The following is a 27195-nucleotide window of genomic DNA, read 5'->3' as shown; positions in this document are numbered from 1 at the left end:
ACTGCCTCTTTCTGCCCCCCTGGAAAGACCCCTGAACTCGAGACAGATGTATAATATACATCAGAGGGGTCCACACACTACCATCATAGGCCTTCAATAGCCATTATGGCCATGGATCCAAGGGACTTGCAGTAGTCCTCATAGTCTTTGGGACTCTGTCAACACTGGCCTGGAAGAGATGATTGAACGGGTTCAATATGGAACCTGAAGACCACGAAGGGGTTTCCAGTTCACTAACTGTATCAATAAAAGTTTTCAAATATGTCACAGTTAATGGTTGAGTTTGTATAATTTGATGGTCACTCCATGAGGATAGGCTGATCCAATGACCCTAAACAACTATGTTGGGTAAAAGCTTGCTGATGTGGTGTAGGACGTGTAAAACTCCTTCGGAACAGCCTTCAACGCTGTCTCGTACAATCTCAGAAATATTTTGTAAAATGTACTTGCTTACTTAGTTCCAGCTTCTTCCCGTGCAGCTCCAAGGTGTACCAGGGGCTAGTTTGAAGCAGGGACAGAGAGAATGTCGGAGTGCAATCTTGTCGATGGCTTCAGTGAGGCAGCTTTGCAAATTCTCTATCAACTCATCTAACAAGTTGCTGGGAGGCATCAGATCCCACAGAGCATTATGGAAATCAGTTGGATCCATAAGTCTCTGCAGGCAAGCATAAATCAGTTTTCTACCTACATAGGGAGGAGCTGGGATACTCAGGTGGGCCTTCAGAGCACAATGGTCCAATTATGGCACTGAATCTACAGAAAGGGCCAATATTTACCCCCATGCCAAAGATCAAATCCAGTGTGTAGCCTGCTTGGGACCTGATACAAATTAAAGTCCCAGCATTGTCGTGGAGGACACCAGGTCTGCAGCTTGTAGTGAACAATAGTGTCCACAAGGATACTAAAGTCCCCCAAGACTATTGGCCTGGGGAACTCCAAGGCCCAAGTGGACACTGCCTCCAGGAGGGTTGGCAGGGTATCACTGGTCTGTTAGGTGGATCATACACTAGCTAGATAGCCAAATTATCTTCAGTATCTCACACATATTTCTCAGTGAATCTGCTATGCAATACCAGATCCATTCAAGCATGTCATTTCCTCAGTCTAGATTCAGATCCCTTCCTGAACAATTCTCTGGTATGTGGGAAGCAGGCCTGTAAAGTTAACAAGATGCTCTCAACTAGTTTCTTTTTTTAAAAGACAGAATATTCATAGTTATTATTATATCTGTTTCAGCTATATGAATCAGTGGATTGATACAGTAAACAGTCATACTTCATAATAATATTCAGTTTAGAGTAGCTATATCCTATTGTTTATATCATAAATAGTTTCTGTCCAGTGTCCTCAAGAATAAAAACCTTTTAAAAAATCTAATTACACAGACTTCATAACTCTGTAATTTTCAGCCTTAGCCCGTACATTGTACCATACTCCCACCTGTCAGTTCTCTAGCAGTCAATTATTTAGCTATCCCTCTTGTTTCTCCTTCTTCAAGATCATAAAAGGAGTCTCCAGGCCTGCAGGAAACATGTTCTGGAAACATTCTAGGTATATATATTCTATATATTCTAGATATATATATATCTAAACATTCTATATATAGATAGATAGATAGATAGAGATAGAGAGAGAGAGAGAGAGAGAGAGAGAGAGAGAGAGAGAGAGATATCTCATCCATGAAAGGTTTTGGAGGAGGTGGAAACTTTCTGGACAAGTCACCTAGAATGTTTCCAGAACATTTTTGATCCCCTCTTTACCATGGTGTTTGTCTTCACTTACCTCCTCCAAAATGTTTTATGGCTGCCGGGAAGAGGTGTGTTTTTTTGTTTTTTCATTGAAACGATGATTCAACAATTAATTGTTTCAGTTTTCTGTAGCTCCATTTAATCGATGCTCCATTGATTCAACCAAAACAGAACCCCATCCCCCCACCCAACATACTGTGATATAAATATTCTAAGTAAGAACAGCAAAGTTTCTAGCTAATCTGCAGATACAGATGATTTGAAAGCGAGGACAGGTACATAATAGAAAGGATAATAGCTTCTAAAGACTGAAATAGAGAGGCTGGTTCGAAATTGGCTATTAGTCTGGAATTGCTAGTTTGTTCTGCAGAACCCAAATTTCAGTTCCAATTTAATGCAGGAAATGGGTTAATGCAGGAAATGGGTCAGCGGCACAAAAATGTCATCCTGATAAACCACTCAAAGGTTATTTTTAAATGATAAAAATGTTTTATTCATCCACTAACTGGAAAAGTCCTCCTTCCTTTGGAGCTATCGAATTTTATGTTATGTTATTGAAGACACACTAGAGGGAGTGAGAATCAAATAAATAATAATGCCTGCTCCTAAACGTAGCTATTAAAAAGGTGTCAATATTGGTACCATTGAGCAATGACTGAATAACAAATGAAAGGTAACAATGAAAGGATAACAAATGAAAGGTAACAATGAAAGGATGAAAGGTAACAAATGCTAGGATGAAAGGTAAACCCATGTAAGAGAAAATAGACCTGCCAAACTAATGCGATATGTAAGTGTCGAAACATGTCTTCTGAAAAAGTGGCAATGCCTTCCTTTAATGTGCCCTATCAAAAAAGAGAAATAAGATGAGTAAGTCTTAAGAAATGAACTATTCTTATTGTTTCTGTGATTCATTTCTAGGGATTTGATAGTTTTCTGTACAGTTAACATTCCTAAAGTATTTAAACTGCACCTAATAAAAATATTTATTAGCAAGTTTATGTTTTCCCTGACTTGGAGGTATTGTTCCAGGAATCATGTCCACTTGGCTAGTGTCAGAGTTAGATGAAACTCTAGCAATTTACTTCTCACTGCTCTCTATGGTGAAATGTAGAACAAAAACATAGAATAAACTGGAATACAATTCTGAAACGTTGACTGCAACAAGGAAACATGAATTTTTATTTTTAATGATCCATGGTCTATGTCTCACACTTAGTGATGCTCCAAGGTTTTTTGGGGGGATCGGGTGGGGGGAGCATAAACAGACATCACAAAAATTCCAGGAACCTGAAACTAATCCTAAACAGAGTTACACCCTTCATTGAAGTCAAAGGACTCTGAAGGGCTTAAGACTACACTTTGTGGGTTTATTTCATTTTTCAGAAAACCAGCCAGTGCAGTTTTTCTAATGGTAGTGCATCTTTTCAAAAGTCAGGGGCTGCACACTGACACAACGCTGTAGAGGTGCAACCCAAGCCAAGGAGGCAGGGAGCAGAACACTGTGCACACTATGTGCACTGTGCTGTTAGGCGGCCTAGGGGGAGGAGGAGGAAGCAGCCCCTGAGTGTGTACCCCTGCCTTGTAGCAGCTTCACCTGTGTTTCCTGGTTAACTTGGGGACCCATTGTGAAATTCTGCTCAGGACCTGTTAGGTCTCAAACCTTAAGCCAATAAACAGACTCTGTAGTATTGATCAGTAGTGTTTATCAATGAGGCATCGAACTACCAAAGCTTGGCAAAGCCAGTTCTGACAAACCTGGCCTTTGCTAACCCCTTTATCCCCCTGCAAGTCCCCCCTCCTGAATTCCCAAGGAATTGTGAAAAACAGTCCCTGAAGCTGAGGCACCCCAAGGTCAGTGGCAGATAGTAAGAGAAAGCCACCTGGCTTCCTGCCCCCACAAGATAACTGATGCAACTCCATTTATCATGGGACCAGGGTGTCATGGCAAAGCCTATTTATCCACAAAGCTTATGAAGCCATAAAGGAAGGAAAGAATGTCCTAGATAGCAGTGGTGACATATAGCAGGCTGGATACATATGTCTTTCAGCAGCATTAACTTGTAGCATTAAGCAGTTACAATGAAGTAGGGATGCATCTCAGTCACATAGATACAATCCCCCTGACAGGACCTCAGCATCACTAATACCATCTCTAGATAGAGGGCGAATTCCCACTGCCTCCTTAGCACTGTTTCGGGCCACTTACTAACACGGTTTCATCGACGTCCTCCCCATGACTTCTGTGGCAGCAACCGTTTCTGACGCTCGTTTTACCCATTAATGTGTGTCCCGGCAGAACCTGGATGCAAGTGGGTTGGGCCCCGTTACCACAGTTTACGGCTGTTCCGAGGGGAGGAACAAGGTTTGGAACCTGGAGTTGTTCCCCACCCCAGAGCGTGACGTGCATTTCGCGCAGCCAATTGATTTGACCCTTGCGCAGTCTACTTCCGGGTTGATGGAACGATCACATTTCTGAGCATGTGCAATACAAGTGAAGGATCGCCTGTTCACCGATTTAACGGTAAAACTTTCAGAAAATAAATGACAAGTATTCATAGTGGTTGCACTTCAGCGTTCACACAGGTTTTTTAATGGGTAAAAATGGGTAGTGTTTCTGAAGTGGCTAACAGGTCCCGCCCAACTGAACACCAACCAATCAGATTAGGGCAATGAAGCGCAATCACATGGCTGTGGGAATTGCAACGATGCCTGCACCCGGGAGTGTCTGCTGTGTGCTCGCTGTGGTGGGGAGGGAGAAACTGCGATGAGGAGGACACGGATTCACAAGGAACAGGTTTGGATCTGCTTGCAATTTTCAAGTGGAAATTCGCTTTTATAAAAGAGTTGCTTTTATTTCCTCACATGCTCAGTCCCAGATCTTACGTGACTTTTCATTCCAGAATGTGCTTATTTTAGTTTTTATTAATATCCTGAGTTTTTCCCTTGTGGGAACCCAAAGCCACATTGTTTCCACCTCAACTTTATTCCCACAGCAACATTTTTGTGAGGTAAATTAAATTTTAAGATTGGGATGGGCCTAAGGGCGCCTGGAGAGCTACCATGACAGAACAAGTATTGAAACTTGGTTGTCCCATGTATTTGTCCAACAATTGAACCACTACATGCCAACTCTGATGTAAACTCATGAGCAAAAAATACTTGAACAATGCATCAAATAACAGCTGGGATTGACTATGGTTTTATCCCTGTTTCTCCATAAAATATACATACATAGCAATTGGGTCTCTGCATGCATCTGATATGTGAAATGCGGAAGAGGAAGGCCAGAGAAAATAAGGGTGCAGTAATCGAAGGGAAGATTAGAGCATGAGTTCAAGTTTTAATTCAAGGATAAAGAAGGATGAGATGATTTTTTTCAGTGTAATACAAGATGACAGGTGCTGACAGCAGAAGATATTTATATATACTTTTATCCCTGCCGTTTCTAGAAACAATTCCAGACAAAGCTAATATTTATCCCTGTAATCCTTTTTTATATTTTTCCTATGCTTTCCCCCTGATTTGTCACTTTTACAGTATGTATTTGACTTCTTATATTAAAATTCCATCCCTATTTAGCAAGCTGCTCTTTGGCAGAAGAGCAAGTAGAGTTGACAAAGACTGGATTTCATGTTGGGGCTTCTTGGTTCCTTATGAACAGAAATGATTTCCAGATGTTCAATTGGGTATTTTTAAAAAACAAAGCATAAACGATGACTCCTACCCCGTGGAGCAATAATAAGAGAACGGGGGGGGGGGGGGATCAGTTTGTTATACATAAAGTAAAATGATATTCCCAACAGCGTAATGACTTTAGGCAATTTAGATGGTACTAATTTAATTCATGCATAACCTGTCATATAAAAATATCTCACGTGGCAGGAGTATATTTTCTTATTCCAGAACTGATTTGGATAGATCTGTGATCAGATGACATTTTCCTGCCAAATACTGAAAGATGGCCCTAGAATTGTAATTAGCATCTTCCCTGGCTTTTAGTGTTATGGCCAGTAGTGGGATTCAGCAGGTTCGCACCACTTCGGCAGAACAGGTTGTTAAAATGGTGCTTGTAAACAACCAGTTGTTAAATTATCTGAACCCCACTACCGGAACTGGTTGTTAAATTATTTGAATCCCACCACTGGTTATGGCTGTTTATATGTGTCTATTTAATTATTGTAGATATAATTATTTTAAATATTTTAATGTTGACATGTTTTAATGTTTGATATTTGCTGGTTTGGGGACCCTATTTGGGTGAAAAGATGGCACAGAAAAGTTTTAAATAAATAAGTAAAAATCCGCTTAAACGGCTACATTATCTATACCTCACTTTATTTATATCCCACTTTTCTTCCCCATGGGGTCCCAAAGTAGCTTACATCATTTTCTTCTTCCCTGTTTTACCTTCAAAACAACATTATAAGAGAGGTTAGGCTAGGAGGGTATGATTGTCCCATGGTCATTCAGCAAGCTTCCATTTCAGAGTGGTGATTTGAACCTAAGGACACTTTAACTACTGCACCACACAGCTTAATTTGGTACATTTGGTGAAGATCTAGTAACATAACTAATGTCTCATTATCATGTGAGCTATAAAAAAGGATCAAACTTTTGTAATCGGAAAAAAATTGAGACTACCTTAAAAAAGCTCTACAAAAGGAACTGGATATCACCAGTGACCCTGTGTTATGATATGATGTTTACCTACGCTTTCACTGTTAAAGGCAATAAAAGCTTTTTCTACCTGACAAAAATAGAAATACTTTGCACTTCAATTTTACCTCTGTTCTAGATTTCGTATTTAAAATTATGTAATACTGAACATATACATACTATGTGTTCACATATCTGAGCATGTGTCTCACAACTTTAAACCCTTACTAGATCACAGGTGTCAAACATGCGGCCCTCCAGATGTTATGGACTACAGCCAGATGATGATGGCAGGGGATGATGGGAACTGTAGTCCATAACATCTGGAGGGCCACGAGTTTGACACCTATGTACTAGATGATACCAATTCTATTGTGACACTGAGTCATGACTTCCAGCTCCTGGATCATTGTCTTCAGAACAATGTGCCTCCCCTCACCACCCAAAAAACACCAACGTTCGCTGTCTTTTCTTTAGGACAGAGAATCTACTTCATTCTAAGACTAGGCCTGAGCAATTGGTTCTGCTGCTGACAGTGCTGATATTCAACTAGAACTATGGAAAGTCCACAAAAGAGGGTATGATTTCTCTCTTGTTGATGCCAGAAAGCCAATAATGTTGAATTCATTGCTAATGATTGATTGTATTTTATAATGAGGACTTGAGAATCAGCATATAAAATTTCAATTATATCTTCAGAGATGGTCAGCTTGGCTTAGACAGGGATTAGAATGTCGGGATTGAAGCTGGAAGACCTGGGATTATTTATTTATATAGCAATAATGTAGTAGTTGTGTCTCCATTAAAAAGGTTCAAGGTGGCTAAACTACAAATAAACCAATTTTTAAAAAACAGCTACCGGTAATATCAATAATAAAAGCAACAAAAGTGACAGTTGAAACACTTCCAAAGCAGCATCAAAACAAAAAAAGGCAGTAAAATTAGCCAGGGAATGGGTTTATAGAAACACATAACAATCAAGGGGGTGGATTAATAAAGCAAGTGTTCATTGTGTGCCTAAATAAGTAGGCAGATTAGGAAACCAATGTAAAAGGGCATTCTGCAGCTAAGATGTAATCACAGGAAATCAAAATGAAAACACTCACTTCAACTTCGGTGCTGATGTTCACTTCTGGGCAGACACATACAGAGCTAAGCAGTACTTTGTGGATCCTGATTCCACCCTGTTTAGGCCTTCAAAGTTAAGGACCAGCACCTTGACTTATACCCAGAACTGAGTTGGCAGACAATGTTCTTTGGTTTAAACTGGAAGTTCTGTGTAACTTTTACTATCTGTATAACTTTTAGTCTCACTCCCACATTTTGAACTTTCTGAAAAATACAATTCAATGTAGAACACATTACAGTAACTTAAATGGATGGAGCACTGTGGCCAACATGAAGGAAAGGCTGTACTTGGTGTACAAACCAGAAGGGTCTGCATGCCTCAGAGGAGACTTGGGTTACCATCAGGAGACTCAAATCTAATAGTATCCCAAGCTATGACTAGAATAAACAGACTTCTTAATCCTTGATTGATTGAATCATTAAACAGCAGCACAATAGTTGGTGAGAGGTTCAGGAGAATCACAGTCTGTTTCCAAGTGAAAGTTGTCCACCAGGGCAAAATGGATTGGAAGTTATGCTGAAATGGGTGCAAGTAATCCTTTTAATCTGAGAGACAAGGGTTAGAGCTAGGGCTAAAATTAGGGTTCCAGTTAGGACAAGGGCTAAGTCTAGTTTTAGGATTAATGCTATAGTGGGGCTAGGGCTAGTTTCAGTGTCATGGTTAGGGTTTGGGTTACAGGGGTAGGGAACCTGCGGCTCTCCAGATGTTCAGGAACTACAATTCCCATCAGCCTCTGTCCCAGCATAGGCCAGACCCAGCCTTAGGCCATGCTGGTAGAGAACTGATAAAGAATTAGTCCCATTGAACTATCAGGAAAGCATGATTCCGATAGCACTAGGCAGAAGTGGGATCCAGCCGGTTCTCACAGGTTCCCGAGAGTGGGTTACTAATTATTTGTGTGTGCCAAGAGGGGGTTACTAATTGGGTCCGCTCAGAGGCAGTGGCATATTTGCCTAGGGACAAGGGGTACCCCATGTCCCCGGTCGCCTCCATTGCAGTCACGTGGGGGGGGGCGCCAAAATGTCCCCACACAAAGACTGATTTTGCATGCCCCAGCAAGCCCGGAATTGAGGAAGCTGGCTGCTGCAAGAATTAAGGAAGCCTGATATAGCCCCGCCCACTCTCTACGGTGGCCCTGAGTGTCCAGAGGGCAGGGGAGAAATACCACTGTGCTCCCAGGATGAAGACTGGGGAGCTCCGCCTCCCCTCCCTTTCACGCAGAGTGCAGTGCCTTATTCTCCATTAAGTCGTTGCCATTGTTCTCAGTCTCAAGCCTTCTCCCCAGCAGACGGGCGCCAGCCAGCACAGGAGAAGTCCATAGGCCGGCTAGGGAGGCAATCTCTGCCCCACCTGCAAGGTATTTGTTGTGGGGAGGGGAAAGGGGGGACATTAGTTAGCTGTTTGGAGACTCCTTAAAGCGAACTGCACCTGGGGTATGCGAGCCCTGCGTTCTTGCCACAGCCCCGCCCAGGAATGCCCGGCCACGCCCCGTCATGCCCCGCCCAGCCCCATTGGCGCTACACCACTGTTTGAATCCCACCACCATGGGAACCTGTTACTAAAATTTTTGGATCCCACCACTGGCACTAGGGCTATAGTTAGGGTTTGGGTTAAGGTCAAATCTCTGCTTAGCCACAGACCTTACTGGGTGACTTTGGAATTTGGATCAATCTACTAGCTGTAATTTACTTCACAAGGAATTATCATTGCAGGGAATTCCCCCGTTCTCAACTGCTTAGAGAATGAATGAAAATAAAATAAGTTAAGAGGATTCCCATTTGGTCATTGCGTTTGAAATGACTGAAGAAAAAAGTTCATTGGTACCTCTCAAGCAATTTACATCACACAACCGAACACCTTAAAATTTTTATAACATAATATTGTCAAAACTACTTGAATGATTTACATTTGAAAGTCTCCATAGAAATGTAGTTTCAAGCAGTGATTATGATGCAGAGCAGATATGTGTGAATGAGGCCTGAAGTCCCAGTCAAACTGATTTTTAAGAGGATAAAGTCAGCATGTGATGGATTTACAATCCCATTTTCACATCAGGAGATGTTTCTGTGAAACAGCTAATCTATGTCCAAAGGGCTACAATTACTACAAGCTCTAATAGTTTTGAAGGGCCTTTTTCTGATGTGATACTTCTGGATATTTTTATATGAGGGGTTTTTCTGCCAAATTTCTCCACATAAAAATAAGACGATAGTCACTGTGCACAAATTTTCTTCATGTAATTCAGTATCATTACAAAGTATATAGCCTTCAGAGAAACTCTATGTAGTTTATCTAGGATAAATACTTTTGGTCCAAGAGAGCTAATACTTGTGCAACCAGGTCATTACTGGCCCACAGGGTGATATCACATCATCTAGGCAGACTATGTATCGAGCGGGTTGCCATTGCTTTTTCCAATCATTCTACACTTTACCCCCCTCAAGCTGAGTACACATTTTACCAATCTTGGAAGGATGGTCAACTTTGAGCGGGCGACATGAAACCAAATTCTAGTGGGATTGAACTCAGGTTGTAAACAGAACTTTGCTGTGCTATAGTTTACAACTTTGTGCTACAGGACTGGGTGTTTATTTACAAAATTTGAATCCTACATTTCTGCCCTGTTAGTAGGGGCCTAATTAGGGTGGGACAGGGCAGCGCAGGGCACTTACCCTGGTTGCCACTTGACTAAGGCGGCATTGGCTGCCCCTTAGGAACACCCTTATTTAAAAAATGGCAATTACTACTTCCAATCAGGTTGCGATCTTTTTGCAGCAGCTGAGTACATGATCTACAGTTTTATTGGCTTCCTTGTACCATCTGCACTGTGCATCATGTCATCCTTTTTCGATTCTGGCCTTGATCGTATTTGTCCTAATTGCTGCTCTCGAGCAGCTAAAATCAGTGATTCAGTTTTCTTTTTCAGAGTTCCAGCTGTTAACCACAGTCAGGTCTTTTCATTGTTCACCTTGTCCTCGATCTTCTCCAGAAATTGGCCATGCAATGCTTTGTTGTGCCAGTTTTCAATCCTTTTTAATCACATTTTTTCTGTACCAGTTTGGTACTTTCAGTGTTATTATTATTGTATTATTATTATTGTTGTTGTTTTGTTATTGTTATTATAATACACTCAGTCCTGTGCCCTAACAATGGCAAATATATTCACCCATGACTGTACTGATGATTAAAAGGTCATTCATTATTCTGTGGCTGAGCCAGTGGATTAACTAAACAGGCACTGAAACTCATGGACATGTTTCAAAGATTTCTAAAAACCTGTCCACAAGCATCCATGGGTTTATATAAGCTTGATTATTCAATCATCACAAGGAAGATGTAAAGCAAGGATTTGTCCCCTTGAAACAAATGTATCGACACCCCCCAACACTGGAGAAATTGTTTTTGAAATTGCTACAGCAGGGGGCACAATTTCAGTGCTTACCCTGGGCACCAATTTCTATAGACACGCCCCTGCCCACCAGAGCCTCAAACTGGCTACCAGTTAAAACAAGCATTATAAAAGTGCATCATAAAAATAATTAAAACAAAAACACACACCATATTTTAAATCACAGAAAAACAGTAATTAAAACAGGGCAGGAAGGAGGGAAGATTGAGGCAATGCCAGACTCTAAGAAGAACAAAAAGGGTTAAAAGCATGCTGCTGGTAAGAGGGACAGTAGCTCAACAGAAGAAGACAAGCAACTCAAGAATACCCTAGAGGAGAAGTTCCACTTAGTTTTGAAGTGCAGAACATGTGACTGAGAAGGCCCTGCTAATCTGAGAAGGTGGGGGCATCAGAAGAAGGACTTTAGTCTTTAAAAGTCAATTCCAGCTCCTAGAATTGGTCTTGAAACAAGTTAGGAACTTCTGTAAAGGGGTCACTTTCAAATGAATATCTATACTGTAAATTATGAAGTCACGCCCCCCCCCCCTTCCAGAAGAGCCAGATGTAAAATGAAAATATGGCTCTGTATCTATTGGGAAACCAACTGATATGGTGAAAAGGTAGACTACGTAGCCTCTGCTTGCACAGGTGGTTCCAGGAGGCTTGTTGGCATTGATGACTATTTTATTCATTTCTTGGATCTTTTTCAGAGGGAGGTGGTGCAGAGGCCTATTTTAAAAGAAAAATAGAGTTGTAGGTGAAGGGAGCTAAGCTCTACTCCTTCTATGACCAATTGTTGCAGCATTTTTCTCACATCCCTGCTGTGTTCCTGTACTGGGGCACTGCCAGAGAACACAACTTCAAGAAATGGAGAAAAATGGAGAAAGGGAACTGGTTTGTTCCTCTTGGGTGAGTGTGCTGCCTATTTTTTACAAAGCTGGGACCCTCCGCCTCTATTTTTCAGCTTGCTCCAGTTAATAAAGTCATAATAGCTCATAAGAACAGGACCGTTTTATACAAAGAATAAAAAAAAAACCACTTCCAATGCCTGAGAAAGTGCAATGACTGACAGAAAAATATGCCCACTGAAATTATCTTGTCCAACCGGAACATTTCTTAGTTATTCTGGTTTGGTGATATAGTGGTTTCTGGATGAAACTGGGATTAACTAGAACTGGCACATCCAGGTTCAAATCCCTACCTGCCATTACATTTACTTGGTCAGTCTCAGGGAGACAACCATACATAGCTGCCAGGAGGAAGGATGAGATAAAAGGGTAACAAATCAAAGGTAACAAATAAATAATACATTAATAATAATAAATAACAAATAATAATAAATAATATATAATGTGTTTCCCACAGATAACTTTCCATTCTATCTAACTTTAAATGGAAGGATGCTACTACATGAGGGACTTCCCATGTTGCTCCATTAATACAGGAAGCTCATGAACCATATAAATGTATTCTTCCTGGCTCAGCACAATCCCTTCTAAGGCGAGTCCCACTTGTCTTTTAATCTATCACATTTTTATCAGGCCTTCCTCAGAGTGGCTTCCTTTTTTATATTATCTTCACGCCGCCCTGTGGTATAGCAGCTGAGGGAGATAGAAAGACACTGTTTGGAGATGGTAGGCAGAAGCTGTGTCTCTGTACTTATTGTCACCATCAGTCCTGGTTGCGAAATCAAGAGATGTGGCCCAGGTATATTGGCAGCTAGCCTGCAGGAAAGCTGGCCACTCCAAACTGGTGTTAATGCCAACAAGACCTTCCACATCACCAGCATGTGCCACACGTATAAGGCAGCTACAGCCTATAGGGCTAATCAGAGGTGGTACATCCCTGAAGCATGCAGCAGTTGCCCCCCCCCCCCTTTCCACCTTACTATGGTAGGAAAAGGGGAAGAAGAGAAGGCTTTGCCATTAGGCCATGCCAGGTGCAAACCACAGGGGGCAGATATGGGATGGACCTAAGGTTGACCCAAGGTCAAGAAGGATCAGCAGGAGGACACTCTTGACTGGTGCGACTGCCCAGAGAGGGCAAAGGAATAAGGACCTGACTCAAGATGGCCAAGAAAGTTAGGGGGTGATGTGAACTTTCCTTCTCCCTGCCCATTTCTGTGGTCGGACAAGTCTAGAGGTCCTGAGCCCAGCTAGCTTCATGGCTAAACTGGGGGTGGGGGAAGGGTCAGACCTGCTGGAACCAACCAGTTGAGATGCTACTTACCACCACAATGGGTACCTTGGCCCAGATCCCACCCAGGCCTATGGTCATCTAGTTATCTTCTATGGCCAAGCAGAGATTTAAACCCAGGCCTCCCTATTATGACATAATGAACACTAACATGCTGGCTCTCGATACAGCTGAGGTAATGTAGGGATGCAGTTTTTGATATTACACTGCTCACCACTTGTTTGTTTTGTAGTTGTCTGCACACATCCAAGGTGACTCCTAAAAAATGTGTTGGCTCTCACATGATGTGGCATATTTGCACAATTTGTAGGTATTGTTTTTACTGTATTTGTTGTAACATTCTTCCTCGCCTGATTTTATCCACACTGTGATCATGTAAAGTAGGCTAGTCTTGAGGCATGGTAACTTGCCTCTGGCCATATAGTGCCATGACTGAGGGCAGATTAATATTCTGTCTTCCCAGTCTAAATTCCATCCACCACATCCTACTGGTTTTCCTACTAGTTTTCCTAGAAAAAAACACACACCAGTGGCCTTTTTTTCTCAACAACAAAAAACTCTTTGAGAATTCTGATATGCATTTAGTTCACTCAAGTAAAAACAAAAAATTTAATTGGAAACAACAATTTTTTTCAGTTGAGCGATGGGGAAAAGAGAACGAGAAACAGAAACAGCCAGATGCCAAACCCCTACACTCCCAAGTTCCTGAGAAGCCATGGCAGTGGTTTCACTGACTAGACTGGTTCATCCACATGCTGGATTTATATTGTTACGTTTTGGAAATCTGAATAAATAGATATTGCATTGTGGTTACCTGACATGTTATGACAAGCTTTGGTCTTGAACAATGCCTGATGAAAAACATACATTCTTTATACTATGGGAGTGAAATAGGGTGTGAAAACCTCTTATCAGGATAGCAATATATTTTGAGTAATCCTTGGGGGGGAAAGTCCAGAAATTTAAATACTTTGGAAGAAGATCAGATGTTATTTGGATAAACTGAAACTGTTTGAAAAGAATGCATGTTTTTGTTTTACAGCAATCCCTCTTTTAGCAGAATTAATGTTAACAGTGATTGATGGATAAGTTTGTAATTGATTTTGAATTACTAAGGGTTTAAGCTATCTTAATCTCGTAGCAGATTTTACACGGGTGTATCTCATTTGATTGCACTTCACTTTAGTGGGATTCACAGATATTGTGTTCTTTATAAATTGAAGGTTTGTAGTAACCCTGCATGGAGCAAGTCTATTGGCGCCATTTATTCAGCAGGATGTGCCCACTTTGTGTTTCCCTGTCACACTTTGGTAATTCTCACAATAATTCTAACTTTTTCATTATTGTTATATCTGTTATGGCAATCTGTGACCAGTGATCTTTGATGTTATTATTGTAATTGTTTTGGGGTGCCATGAACAGCATAAAAGATGGCGATCTTAACTGATTAATGTTGTGTGTGTTCTGACTGCTCCGCCACCAGCCATTCTCCCATCTCTCTCCCCCTCCTTGGGCCTCCCTGAGACACTGTTGAAATTAGGTCAGTTAATAACCCTACAGTGACCTCTAAGTGTTCAAGAAAAAGGAAGAATGGAACATCTCTTGCTTTAAATCAAAAGCTAGAAATGATTAAGCTTAGTGAGAAGGGCATATTGAAAGCTGTGAGGGGCTGAAAGCTAGTCCTCTTTGTGCCAAACAGTTAGCCAAACTGTGAATGCAAAGGAAAAGTTCTTGAAGGAAATTAAAAATGCTTATGGACAAGCAAAGGCCAAAAGCCCTACCTGGCTCTGCCCACTTCATAAAGACACGTAGGTGCCAAAAAAAAAATGTCGGACAGCACTATTGCACCCACAGCGCCACGTTGGGGATCCCTGATCTACATGCCCAGTCGCCCAGGAATGCTGCCCTGCTTCCAACCTCTGGCTGGGGCGAGCCTCAGCCTAGTGGTGGCAGTCCCAACTACATGCCTGGCTCCTGGGGGGAGGGGGGAGGGCATGACACCTATGGATGGCAGAAGTGGAAGACAAGCTGCGGGGGTGGGGTGTGTGGCAGAAGCAGCTTGGAATGGGCGGCAATTGGGTAGATGTGAGTGGTTGTCTTCCAAACTTAGTGAATTATATCTTAGAATGTATTCTGTCTGTGCTCTATAAATGGAATAACAAAGCCTGAATGACAGCACGACATGGCTTACTGAATATTGTAAGCCCATTGTTGAGACCTACATCTCAGAAAAGAAGATTCCTACAGCTCAGAGAAAAGATTCCTTTCAAAGTATTATTGCTAATTGACAAGATACCTGGTCACCCAAGAGATTTGATGGAGATGAGAGCATTGTTGTTTTCATGCCTCATAACACAACACTTGTTCTGCAGCGCATGGATCAAGGAATAATTTCAACTTTTAGACCATTTTTAAAGAAATATATTTTGTAAGGCTATAGCTGCCATAGAAAGTGATTCGTCTGATGGATCTGGGTAAAGTAAATTGAAAACATCCTGGAAAGTATTCACCGTACTGGATGTGTTCAGCACATTTGTGATTCATAGGAGATCAAAATGTCAACATTGGAGCCTGGAAGTAGTTGATTCCAGCCCTCACGGGTGACTTTGAAGGGTTCAAGACTTCAGTGACAGAAGTAACTGCAGATGTGGTAGAAATAGCAAGAGAACGAGAAGTGGAGTCTGAAGACGTGACTGAATTGCTGCAATCTCATAATAACATTTTAGCAGATGAAAAGTTGCTTCTTATGGACAAGCAAAGGAAATGGTTTCTTGAGATGGAATCTACTCCTGGTGAAGATGCTGAGAACATTGTTGAAATGACAACAAAATATTTTGAATATTACATAAACTTGGTTGATAAAACAGTGGCAGGGTTTGAGAAGATTTGCCCCAAATTTGAAAGAAGTGGGTAGAATGCTATCAAACAGAACCACATTCTACAGAGAAATCTTTTGTGAAAGGAAGAGTCAATCAAGGCAGCACATTTTATTGTTCTTTAATTTGAAGAAATTGCAACAGCCACCCCAACCTTCAGGAACCACTTCCCTGATCAGTCCTCAGGCAAGACCCTTCATCAGCAAAAAGAGTACAACTTGCTGAAGGCTCAGGTGATGATTAGCATTTTAAGAAAGAAACTATTTGTAATGTACAATTTTTAGACATAATGCTATTGTGCACTTAATAGATTACAGTATAGCATAAACATTACTTTTATATACATTGAGAAACAAACACTTGTGTGACTTGTTTTATTGTGATATTCACTTTATTGCAGTGGTTGGAACCGAACCCCCCAAATCTCATAGGTATGCCTCTACTTGATGAGATAATGGTGCCACATTAATGGCCCAATCTGGAGGTGGGGGAAGGGATTTGTGGTGGTGGGATTCAAATAATTTAACAACTGGTTGTTTACAAGCATCATTTTAACAACCGGTTCTGCTGAAATGGTGCGAACCTGCTGAATCCCACCACTGGCCCTATGTGGTGGGTTTGCCCTTCCTGGGCATTTACCCTGGCAGAGGGGCAAATCCACAACATCTAGATGTGACGCTGTCAGCACTCCTGTGCCCGTTGGCTCTGCCAGCATAATGGGGTGTTCCAGAGGTTTGGCTGGGGGTGGAGCTGACCTTCAATCCTGGTTTTGCCTCCCAGGAAGGGCTTTTTGGCAGCTGGAGGGGTTTGTGCTGCCAAAAAGCTCTTTGGAGGCAGCACGGTGATACCACAGCAGTGCCGTCCCAGGACTCTAGATTGGGCTGCCCATTAAATTATATTATTAAAGAATGAAAACCTTTCAGCTATATTTTCTGACGGGCCACTTTTCAGATCATATCAGTTCAGAGTTCTTTGTCTACATTGTATTTAAATATATACTCTAATTATCAAGACATATTTCTGAAAATGATATTGCAAGACATTGGCCACATTCAGTCAACCTAACAAATCTCTTTTGTTTACAACATGCATGAAACTGCATGGAGAAAGGCTCCCTACTGCCTTATGAACCACTATTGTCATCTTTGGAGGCCATGCTTTGGTGTCCCCACCTTCTGAAATTAGGCAAGTGACAATCCAGGAGAGGGCCTACTTGATCATGGCCCAAAGCTCTGGAACTCTCTCGCTAAGAAGATTAATCTGCCCCTTCTATTGTCATCTGCTGCCTGCAAGTGAAGACTTTTTATTTCATCTAGCATTCCTTCAATGATCTCTCCTTCCTGACCAGTGTTTTAATTGCTGTTTTTATAATTTTGTACATATTTCCATTTTTAATTTAATAGCATGTTTTAAAAATGTGATATTTTCACATATATTTAAAATTGTTAGCCACCTTGGTGCCCCTTGTGAGGGCAGGAAGGCTGGATATAAAATTTATATATATCAGTCAAGGTTTGACTTTACCATATATCAAGGCTCTGTGTTTCTTTGGTTTCTAATTACCTTACAACAGTAGGACCCCAAAGTGATCACAGTTGTTCAACTATAGGGTCTTGTGCCTCAAATTCCTGAGCAGCGAGAGAAAGATTTGGATGCTGCTCTCCTCAGTAGCAAGGAAAGAGTGTGGAACACACATTACTTCTCTCCCCCCCCCCCTTTCTTGCAGCTCTATTCATTTTTGGGGGAATCAGTTTACCGACAGAAGGATGTGGACAAGACCCAGGATAATCTGTAACTGCCCATCATGACCCAAAGCTCTGTAATAGTGTGATTTTGGACTGTGTGCTTGGCAGGGGCGTACTGCCTATAGGGACATGGGGTAACCCATGTCCCCGAGCACATACCTTTTGGTCATGTGGGGGGCACTAGGTGGGTCCCCGTGCCTGGCCTCTCCCATGGTGCGGGGACCTGGCCGGCACCTCCCCACGTGCTGGGGCCTCTCCCCTGCTGAGGGTTCACGCCGGTGTGCAAGGCCAGGCCCAGCCGTGCAGCTGGGAGACCCCCCTGCAAAGTGTGTGCCCTGGGCTCCTGCCCTCCTCAGCCAGGATCAGCTGCCAGCTAAGTGGGGCATGATGTGGGGGTGTGTGGGGGCACCTGGAGCAAGTATTGCTCCCGGGCGCCATTTTCTCCTGGTATGGCTTGGATTGTGTTTTCCAAAAGATCAATGAAAACCAGGTTTGGAAAGGACATACCAAGGACAGGGAAAGGATTGCTGGAACTTAATTATATCATCTCATTATGGGATGCTCCCCCTTCAAGTGCTGTAGTTTAGTAGCCAAAAAATGTATACAACAAAACAAATATAACAGAAGACACCATCTGATGTTTATATGGTTCCTGGGTTGTGCTGGTTTTATAGTGTGTTTTAAAGTTATATTTTATATTGCTGTTGTTCACCGCCCTGAGTCCTCCAGGGAAGGGTGGTCTATAAGCCGAATGAATGAACGAACCAACCAACGAATAAGCAGCTCTATACAGTATTTTTTCTCCTCAGGATTGCCAAGATCTTATATGGGCTTCCTGACAATTCAATCTATGTTCCCCTCAAACAGCACAGTTCTCTGGGTCTTCACTCCCACCCCAAGCTCTAGCTGGGCCTAAGCTGCCATTATCTGCTCACCAAAGAATGACTTCAGAAGTAGGTTTCATTTCAAAAAGTTGGGAAACACACAGCCTCATACCAGCATTTCTCAATCAGTGGGACCAGAGGTGAAGCAAGGGGGGAAAGTGCCCCCGTCCCGCCCCACAACACTCTTGCCATACCCCCGGTGCATCGTGTCCCCCCTGGAGCTATGCCTCTGAGTGGGACACAAAGTTTCATAATAATTATTACAAACTAGCGGGGCCCCGCCGCGTGTTGCTGTGGCTTATTGTGGTGAAATGGGAAAGGAACAGTAGCAGCAAATCAATTGCAGAGGCCAGCAGTACGTGCTCATGCAAACATGCAGCCTGATACTGTGTCATTGATGTGTGTGCCCGCATTCCTTGGGGGGGGGGGATGGAAAGGTACCCCTCACACACATCTAGGCTGGCTGGTTATGATCCTTTACCTGGGAGTAAGTTTGGTTGGTGGCAATGGGTGTTGCTTCTGAGGAAACCCTCTGAGGGGCGCGACGCAGCCATTCAAAGTATGTCATGGTTGCTGTACCGAGCTTACTCCTGAGTAATGCGTGCCTGGTTTTCTTAACTGTAACCGCAGTATTCAGGGAATCTAGGGTGCCTGGCGCCTCCCTCCTGTCCCTTGCATGTCGCCCCTCACTCTCTTCCCTCCCTCACTTCTCTTCCCTTGCATGCCACGCCTCTCCCTCCCTCCTTCCCCTTTCCCTCTGCTAGGGTGGGTCATATCAAGATGCTGGGCCCCCTGCCTCCCCTCCCTTGCATGCCACCCCTCACTGTCTCCCCTCTCTCACTTCTCTTCCCTTGCATGTCTCCCCCTCCGTCCCTTTCCTCTTCCTCCCTCTCTTCCCTTGCATGCCACCCCTCCCTGTCCCTCTCCCTCGTGTGTATATGTTTCACTTCTACTCGAGTTACTGCCTATGTACTGTTTTCACTGCTCATCTCTGGCCCTCTGAGCGAACATTATAAGCAGCACGAACATTCTAAGGGTGGCAGTTACACACAGGCAGCTGCATGTCCTTCACCATGGAGCGCCAGTAAAAAGGTGTTTTACCTGGGTCAGGTGTGAAATTTCAGGTATGTGAACATCTAAAAACACTCACCTGGCTGACTATAGTGGTTGGGAATTTTCAGAGGAATTGGCCCAGCAGTTACTGAGTTATACTATCATCAACAAAAACACTGTTAGTTTTTTATATACCGTGTTTCCCCGAATATAAGACAGTGTCTTATATTAAATTTTGCTCTAAAAAATGCGCTATGTCTTATTTTCAGGGGATGTCTTATTTTTCTGTGTTCTGTTCGTCGGGCATACTTCCAAACAAAAACTTTGCTATGTCTTACTTTCGGGGGATGCCTTATATTTTGCACTTCAGCAAAACCTCTACTATGTCTTATTTTTGGGGGATGTCTTATGTTCGGGGAAACAGGGTATATAGATTAGCTCTCCCTCAATCAAGGACAGATTATCTATCTGTGACCTTTTTGATGTGCTAGTAACCTTTTTGTGTCCTAAAATGTTCTGTAAATGATAAATACAATGATCAAATACCTGTGCACATATAAATGTCCTTTGAAGGAAAAATCAGTTTTATGTAGGGACCCTGACAATCTTGTCAGATCTTAGAAGCCAGGGGTAGCTATAGTAATTGGATGGGACATCACCAAGGAATACCAGGGTTATGCAGAGGCAGGCAGTGGAAGCCACTTCTGAATACCTGTAGCATTAAAAACCCTACAGGACTGCCATAAATCGGCTGTGACTTGACAGTAAAAAAACAAACAAACTTGGAACCCTGGCTCCTTCACAAAGTGATTGGTGGCACGTTAGATACCTTCCACACACCGGGCATCTTTAAGCCAGAAATATCTGGCTGTTTGGAGGCGTCACACGCGACCTGCTCAGATGCACGTGAAGAACCCTAAAACAGAATGCTTCTTTCAGAAGTCAGCCACTATCCACATGAATGAAGGAGTGAGAACACCCGGGAGCTCTTTACGGTAAAACCGAAGTCCAGCTTTTAAAATCAAACAGAAACTCCACCCGCTGCTTAATTTCTGGGAGCAAAATTTTGCCGCCGCTTTGTCTTCTTTCGTATCCTTTCCTGACGGCACAGCCTCGCCCAGTCAGCCTGCTGGAAAGGGAAAAGCGAGGCTGGCTCCAGACGGCTCCAGGAGCTCCGCGGAAGGGAAGAGGCGGAGCGGGAGGCGGAGGGAGCAGGGATCCTTGGCCGAAGGAAGGAAGATGGCGGGGCAGGCGCCGACTGGATGTTGCTGAGGGGCCGCTGCGAGGCTGAGCTGCCCACGGAGGACGAAAGGAAGGAAGGAAGGAAGGAAGGAAGGGCGGGAATTGCACGGTGGCGGCCTGCGGCGCAGCGCCCTCTTCCTCGGCCGGAGGAGGGGTGGGCTTCGAGGCACAGCAGCCGGCAGCGGCTGCAGCGAGGCTAATCCCGGGGCCCGACCAGGGGTGGAGGCGCGAAAGCGCGAGGATGATGCGCCCGGCGCGGCGGCGCTGCTGCAGCCGAAGCCGCCCCACGTCCGCTCCACCAGCCCGGGCCGCTCGCTAGCCAGGGCTGGAGGCGGCGCAGGACTGCCGGGGCCCCGCGGCCGAGGAGGGGTTGCCGGAGGGAGCGCGCGTGCCGCCCAAGCTGCGGCCCGGGAGCGGCGGCGGGGTGGCCATGCCGTGGCTCAGCGGAGGGCGCAGGAGGCGGCGGCAGCAGCAGCAGCAGCAACAAGCGGCGGCGGTGATGGGGCAAGGGATGGGGCAGTCGCCGGTCGGGACCGGAGGCGGCGGCGGCGGGCCGCGAGGCCGGGAGAGCTCGGAGCTGCCTCTGCCCGCGGGCTGGGAGGAGGCGAGGGACTATGACGGGCGCGTCTTCTACATCGATCACAACACCCGGCAGACTTCGTGGATCGACCCGCGAGACAGGTCAGGAAGCGCAGGGCCTCGCCGCGAGTCCGTAGGGGCTGGGGAGAAGGGGCTGGGGGGTAGGGGGTGGGAGAGAAACTTGTTGAGAAACTTGGCAGTGGCTTCTTTATTTCCTTTGCTTTTCCTGACCCGGCCTTGCGGCAGGAAGCCTGTACTGTTAGTATTCAGAAGGACGAGAAAGCCTATGGAAAACAACATCCCTGCTGTGGAATCTGACAAACTTGTCTCCGTGTGCTCGACGGGCCCTGGGCAGAGTTCTTATTCACTTCTTTCAAAACAGAGGAAGGCTCTTTATGGCCTAGCAGTTAACTTTATGGGGCGGTTTCAAAAGAGTCCCCTTCTTTTCCCACAAATTTTTGCAGAACCCCCAGAATCTCTACTTCCATGATAGGGCCTCTCTGTCTTATTTAATCCTGATTTTGTTGTCGTTGTTGTTGATAATTAAGCGATATAAAGTTCCTTTAAAAATTGATAATTTCTTCTGAAAGCCAAATCTCTCAGCCCTTTCTTTTTTGTCTGTCCACATGTTGACATTTGGATTTTGGGGGAAATATCAGTCCCTGTTCTGTGGTAACTAATGGGCATTTGTTATTAGCATCTCAGTTGTTTTTTGCTGATTCCTTGCTGGAAACAAATGTTTTAGATGTACAAAGCATTAGTTGCATGAACCTGTGTTCTGATAATTAACTATTTTTAAAGTTGTGGATGGTTTAAAACCTATCATTCTACACCTTCATGTGCAAATATCATTGTGTTCATATTGCTGGTGTCTTTTGTGATAAGGTAGATAAATGCTTAAAGCATGTCTATATTATAGCATCTTGCTGCTTTTTTTTTTACAGTCAAGCTTTGCACAGTATCCTTTAAAAGAATTGGAAGCTATTATCTTATGCTTAGTTATAAACAGGTCGCACTGAAATTGATGGGACTTTCTTCTGGGCAAGCATGAATGGAATTGATAATTAAGCGTGTAAGTTTAAATCTGGGCACTATCTGCATTAATGGCCAAGAGAACCATAAAACATGTTCTCAGCAGATGACAGTGTATGCTGAGCTATGCTCTCAAAAGTATACTTGACAGTTGTAAGGTAAATGAGTAAAATTGTAGTAAAGCTGTGATACACTGGTAAAATACTATGGAAATTATTCATAACAACCAACTGTGGAATGCTGTGATAGATGGGATAATGCAATAAAAAATTCTTTGATATTAGTTCTGTAAACTTGCTTCCTCAAATGTTTTTAACAGGCATGGCTGGGAAATTCTGCCAAGTTATTATTATTTTCTAACATTAGGAACATAGTTATATTTTGGGTAAACAGCTTATCTCCTGTTTATGATTATTGTGTAGGGTTAGTTGTAGAAGAGAACAATCAGTGTTTACTGTATTTAGGATTGTATCTGCTGTCAGTAAGATTTCCCACAGGGAAATGTTGTATTGGAGTAGGCCATGGTTTCTGTGAAGTGTAACAGATAGTTTCTATTTTTTGTGTGCCTTCATAAACCCTGCTGAGATGAACATAACCAAGTCTGTCTAGCCATGACAGGGATGAATAAATAGTGACAAATACACAAAAATAGATTGGAGTTAGAACAATCACTGTGTTTGAGAGGAATTTGAAGAATGGGTGCAATGACAAATCACTTGTACATTCTGCAGTTCACAGGGCTTGTACTAACATCTTTCAGTAATGTGACAAATGTGGTATGTCTTCCTTCATATGCTGCTGATTCTTGCTGTTAAAAAGATTGCCCCAAAAGTTCAGCATGTAGGTTTGCATCAGGTTTTCAGGTTTTGGGATAACTGATGTTCTATAGGGTATCACAAAGGTGAGTTGTTCTCAGTTCCACACTGCCACGTCCCATGTGTTGTGCAACTTTTGCTGCAGTTGACAAAAGTAGCTGATGGAATATTGTGTTCTGATGAAGGAGTAATTGAGCTTCATCCTGCATGTTCTTTTTAACAGTGACTGATAGGATTTGGGACCTTTGTTGGACCATGAGTTTACTTCTCATAGGTTGGTAGTTTACCCTGCTTCCAAATGGGACTAGTTGTGCGCTCTAAAAATATGGTGACAAGTGCATAGGTACATATTAACTAGGTCCAACTCCAATGAGATTGCATCTGTTTTCCTTATCTGATATTCCATTGTTTCATGCAAGTGATCATTTTGTAAGTGTGCATCCGGTCACAAGCCTTTTGTTTAAATCGCTAAGAAAATGAGAACACTTGCCAGTACTTTACATGCCCATGAAACAAGAAATATCTGCGAGTGTTTTCTATATTTGAATTGTGCTTTCATAAGTGGGAAGCTTGAATATCAGCCAGAACTACCTTACCAGAAATATGTATGGAATGTTAAGTAAGACCCAGAAATGCTTAAATTGGGCCTTTGTTGGAGTACAGGTAAAAATGTGTGCAATTCCTACTCTTAAAGGGGGGTGGGAATCTTGGCCTAACTTTCAATAATTTTACATTTTTGTAAATATTTATTCTGTGACTGTTGTTCAGCTCAGTAATAACGCTGCAGCTGAAATCCAAAGAACTACCCTAGGCATTGCTTTGAATGACAGACTTTCTCCTTTCTATATACATTCAAAACCTACTTTTTGAAGTTTCCATCGTTTCAAAAGCATTGTAGGATGAAGGCAGCTACTTGAGAAACACATAGCTCTTTAACTCTGAAACATGATTTATGCTACAAGATATTTTAAATGTACTTCCCTAGCAGAGTTTACACAGAAGCAGATTTTAGAACATCGCTATAGGATGTGTGTAATGCATGTTTTTCTATTTTGAACAAAGTATTAGGGTAATGTGCATTCTTTGCCAATGAAAGTTGAATTTGGAAATGTATGTAGTCATATTGCGTAATTTACTCAATTTCTTCTGAAAGGCAAAGTGAAGAATCTGTGCGTATACTTGAAGACCCAAACCTGACCATCTGCAAATCTTCTGCAGTACTAGCAGGAACTATTGCCTGCATGTTCTCAAGCTTGCTTTAAGTCTAAGGAAGAAATCTAGAATTTTCTCAGGATTTTTGTTAGACTTCAGTAGAAGAAAACGAAGAGCGAGTTCAATGGGAGCATTGCTGCTTGTATATTCTACAGATTCCCCTGAGGAAGCTTACTGGAAGACTTGCAGGTGTTATTAATATTTTGGAATAAAATTTTCTTCCCACCACACCATTGTTTTTTCTTTGTCTCTTTGTTAATTAAGTAGCCAGTGCTGATTTCCTCATTTAATAAGCCTGTCACAGAATGCTTACAGCATTGAATTGGTGTCCATACCCGGATGCTTATTGTTTAAAGTACTTAAAATATTTATTTTGGCATTGTGTAGTGGAAGTGAAATTGTTCAGGCTTCCAAATGGAGTCTACCAAATTACCAGCCCACTAATCTTTGCTGGCCTGATGCAATGACAATGTCAGAGCGGAGAGAAACCCGCTCAACTAAATGTTCTCTTCCTGATCACCTTGAATCAATTGACTCTTTGCCAGACTGTTTTAAGATATGGCACCCTTCTTCATCGTATCAATGTGGTTATTGTAGTGTAGCCCTTAATTAAGAACACTTAACAGCCCAATCCAAAACTCAATCTGCTGTCATGCCACCTCGCTGCCTCTAGAGGGGCTTTACAGCAGTGTGGGGCGGCAGAAAAAGTGGGAAACTTCCCCTGCCACCTGAAAGCCCTCCATGGGGCTAAATGGATTTGGGTGGCATAAGTTTGGGACACTGGTTACGGTGCTTGCAGCATGAAAGTCCGGTTAGAAGCCAACTCTAGTCAGTTCCACCACTGGGAATGCCCTGACCTATCCTCCTACTTCTGGGTTTTGCCACCAGGGAGGCTGAGGAGTGGAGGGATGCCAGCAAGTTTGTTTTCTGCTCCGGCGGGGGTGCCCTTTATACCAGGGGAGAGGGCAAATGTGTTGTGCAAGGCCGCGACATTCCCAGAAGTGATCTCCCCCTGATTGGACCATAATTCAGGTGGATGGTGTGACCATTGATTGATTAATTATACTGTAGCTCTTATTAGTGGGATAAAAATTATCCCTTTCTTACTTTGTGGTGTAAGATGTTGCCTTTTATTTCATGAGATTTCAGAAAAGGTCGCTGTATAGTTCTGGGAGGTGCATTACTGGCATGTATGCAACAGGCAGAAATTGTTTAAATGGATTCACAATGTACTCATCATTTTAAATCAGTGGCTATTCCTGACTAGTATGCTTAAACTCTCAGTATTAAAATTTTCATTTAAAAGGTAAACCTCATAAATGCCATATTTAAATTAGTATTTACTTGGGTCCCTTAATTTATTTAACTTGTTTTTGGCAAAGCAAGACTGTGTAAATACTGGCACAGGCTCTTTAGCACACATTGAAATATTGAGTGTTGTTTAAATGTTTGGATGAAGCTTCTCATTAAAGAGTACCTTTGGTTTCAATAAAATTTCCACCTTTCTTACAGACTTGAGAGAAGGAAATAAAATGATGGTTTCCTGTTATCATAGATAAATTTAGACAACTGCTTAATTTATGGCCAATACAAAAGGAACCGTGAAAGTGTATAGAAGATTTCAGGGTTTTTTTCTTTGACCAGTGGCCTCGTACATCTTCAAACTAATGCTATCCACCAAACACATAATATTGCCGCCAAATGCCTCTCCTCAACAAAAAAGATTTGTCATAACAAAACAGTATTCCAGGTAAGGCACCTGTATATAGATGAACATGTTATACAGATCTCACAAATATATTTGGTGGGACTCTTATGCATGAAATGTACTCATTCAGTGGGATCACCAGCAAACTCTGTATCATAGGTTAGAAACCTCTTTTATGTGTGCTGCTTTCTAAGTGGTAAGGGGAAGAAATCTATAGTATGGATGTTTTGTGGAAGAATCTACATAAAACAGCTCTGTTGGGTTGGTTGTCAAGTGTTACATATGCCAAGAATTGCTGCTTAAAGTTCTATCTGCACCTCAGAATTTTTTAATGCCTTATGAGATTTATGGACCACCCCACCTATTAAAATGTGAAAATTAACAGTTCTTTCCATTCCATAATGTTACTGAATGTTACTGGAACAATGATCAAAGTGTCATCTTCTCCATTTGTATCATGGATTTGTTGTGACCATCTGTAAACATCTGCTTGGAATACCAGTGTGTGAGCTAAAACAAGTGAAGGTATCCTAAACTGGAGTTGTATGTGGAATATTCAGGTCCCTGTTTTACATAAGGTAATTCATCCCTCAAAGAAGACTTGCTTCAGCATCATTGGCGAGTAAAATGTCTATGTAGCTGTGCTGGTCCGTATCAGAATCTAAAAAAGAAAAGAAAAATAATACCTTTTATTAAGACCAGTCAAAATAAAGCAGCAGACATTTTTGAGCTTTCTAGAACTCTTAATCATACTAGATTCTAAAAGGGTGGGGGGAGTGGGGTGGAGGAAAATATCTTAAGACGTCTTTGTCTTCATCCTGTGTAGGTTGCTTGACTGACTTCAGTGGGCATAGGGTGTTGCTAGCTGGTTTCAGGTTGAACCCTTTGCATGCTGGAAAGAAGAGAAAAACCACATAGCTATATTATTT

The 27195-nt window shown here is 42.6% G+C and overlaps 1 protein-coding gene across 1 annotated transcript in view; it reads left to right on the top strand.

Moving 5' to 3' along the window:
• The first annotated feature begins 20562 nt into the window (after nt 1-20562).
• WWC3 (WWC family member 3) overlaps nt 20563-27195 on the top strand; it is an 80891-nt gene continuing 74258 nt past the window's right edge. The window contains 1 exon segment of the mRNA XM_048494099.1: nt 20563-21601. Coding sequence (XP_048350056.1) covers nt 21351-21601 — 251 coding nt within the window. The 5' untranslated portion in view covers nt 20563-21350.

This window comes from Sphaerodactylus townsendi, linkage group LG04 (assembly GCF_021028975.2).
Source record: "Sphaerodactylus townsendi isolate TG3544 linkage group LG04, MPM_Stown_v2.3, whole genome shotgun sequence".
Classification (NCBI taxonomy): domain Eukaryota; kingdom Metazoa; phylum Chordata; class Lepidosauria; order Squamata; family Sphaerodactylidae; genus Sphaerodactylus; species Sphaerodactylus townsendi.
Note: the sequence above shows the minus strand (reverse complement) of the source record. Positions and strands in the feature narration are given on the sequence as shown.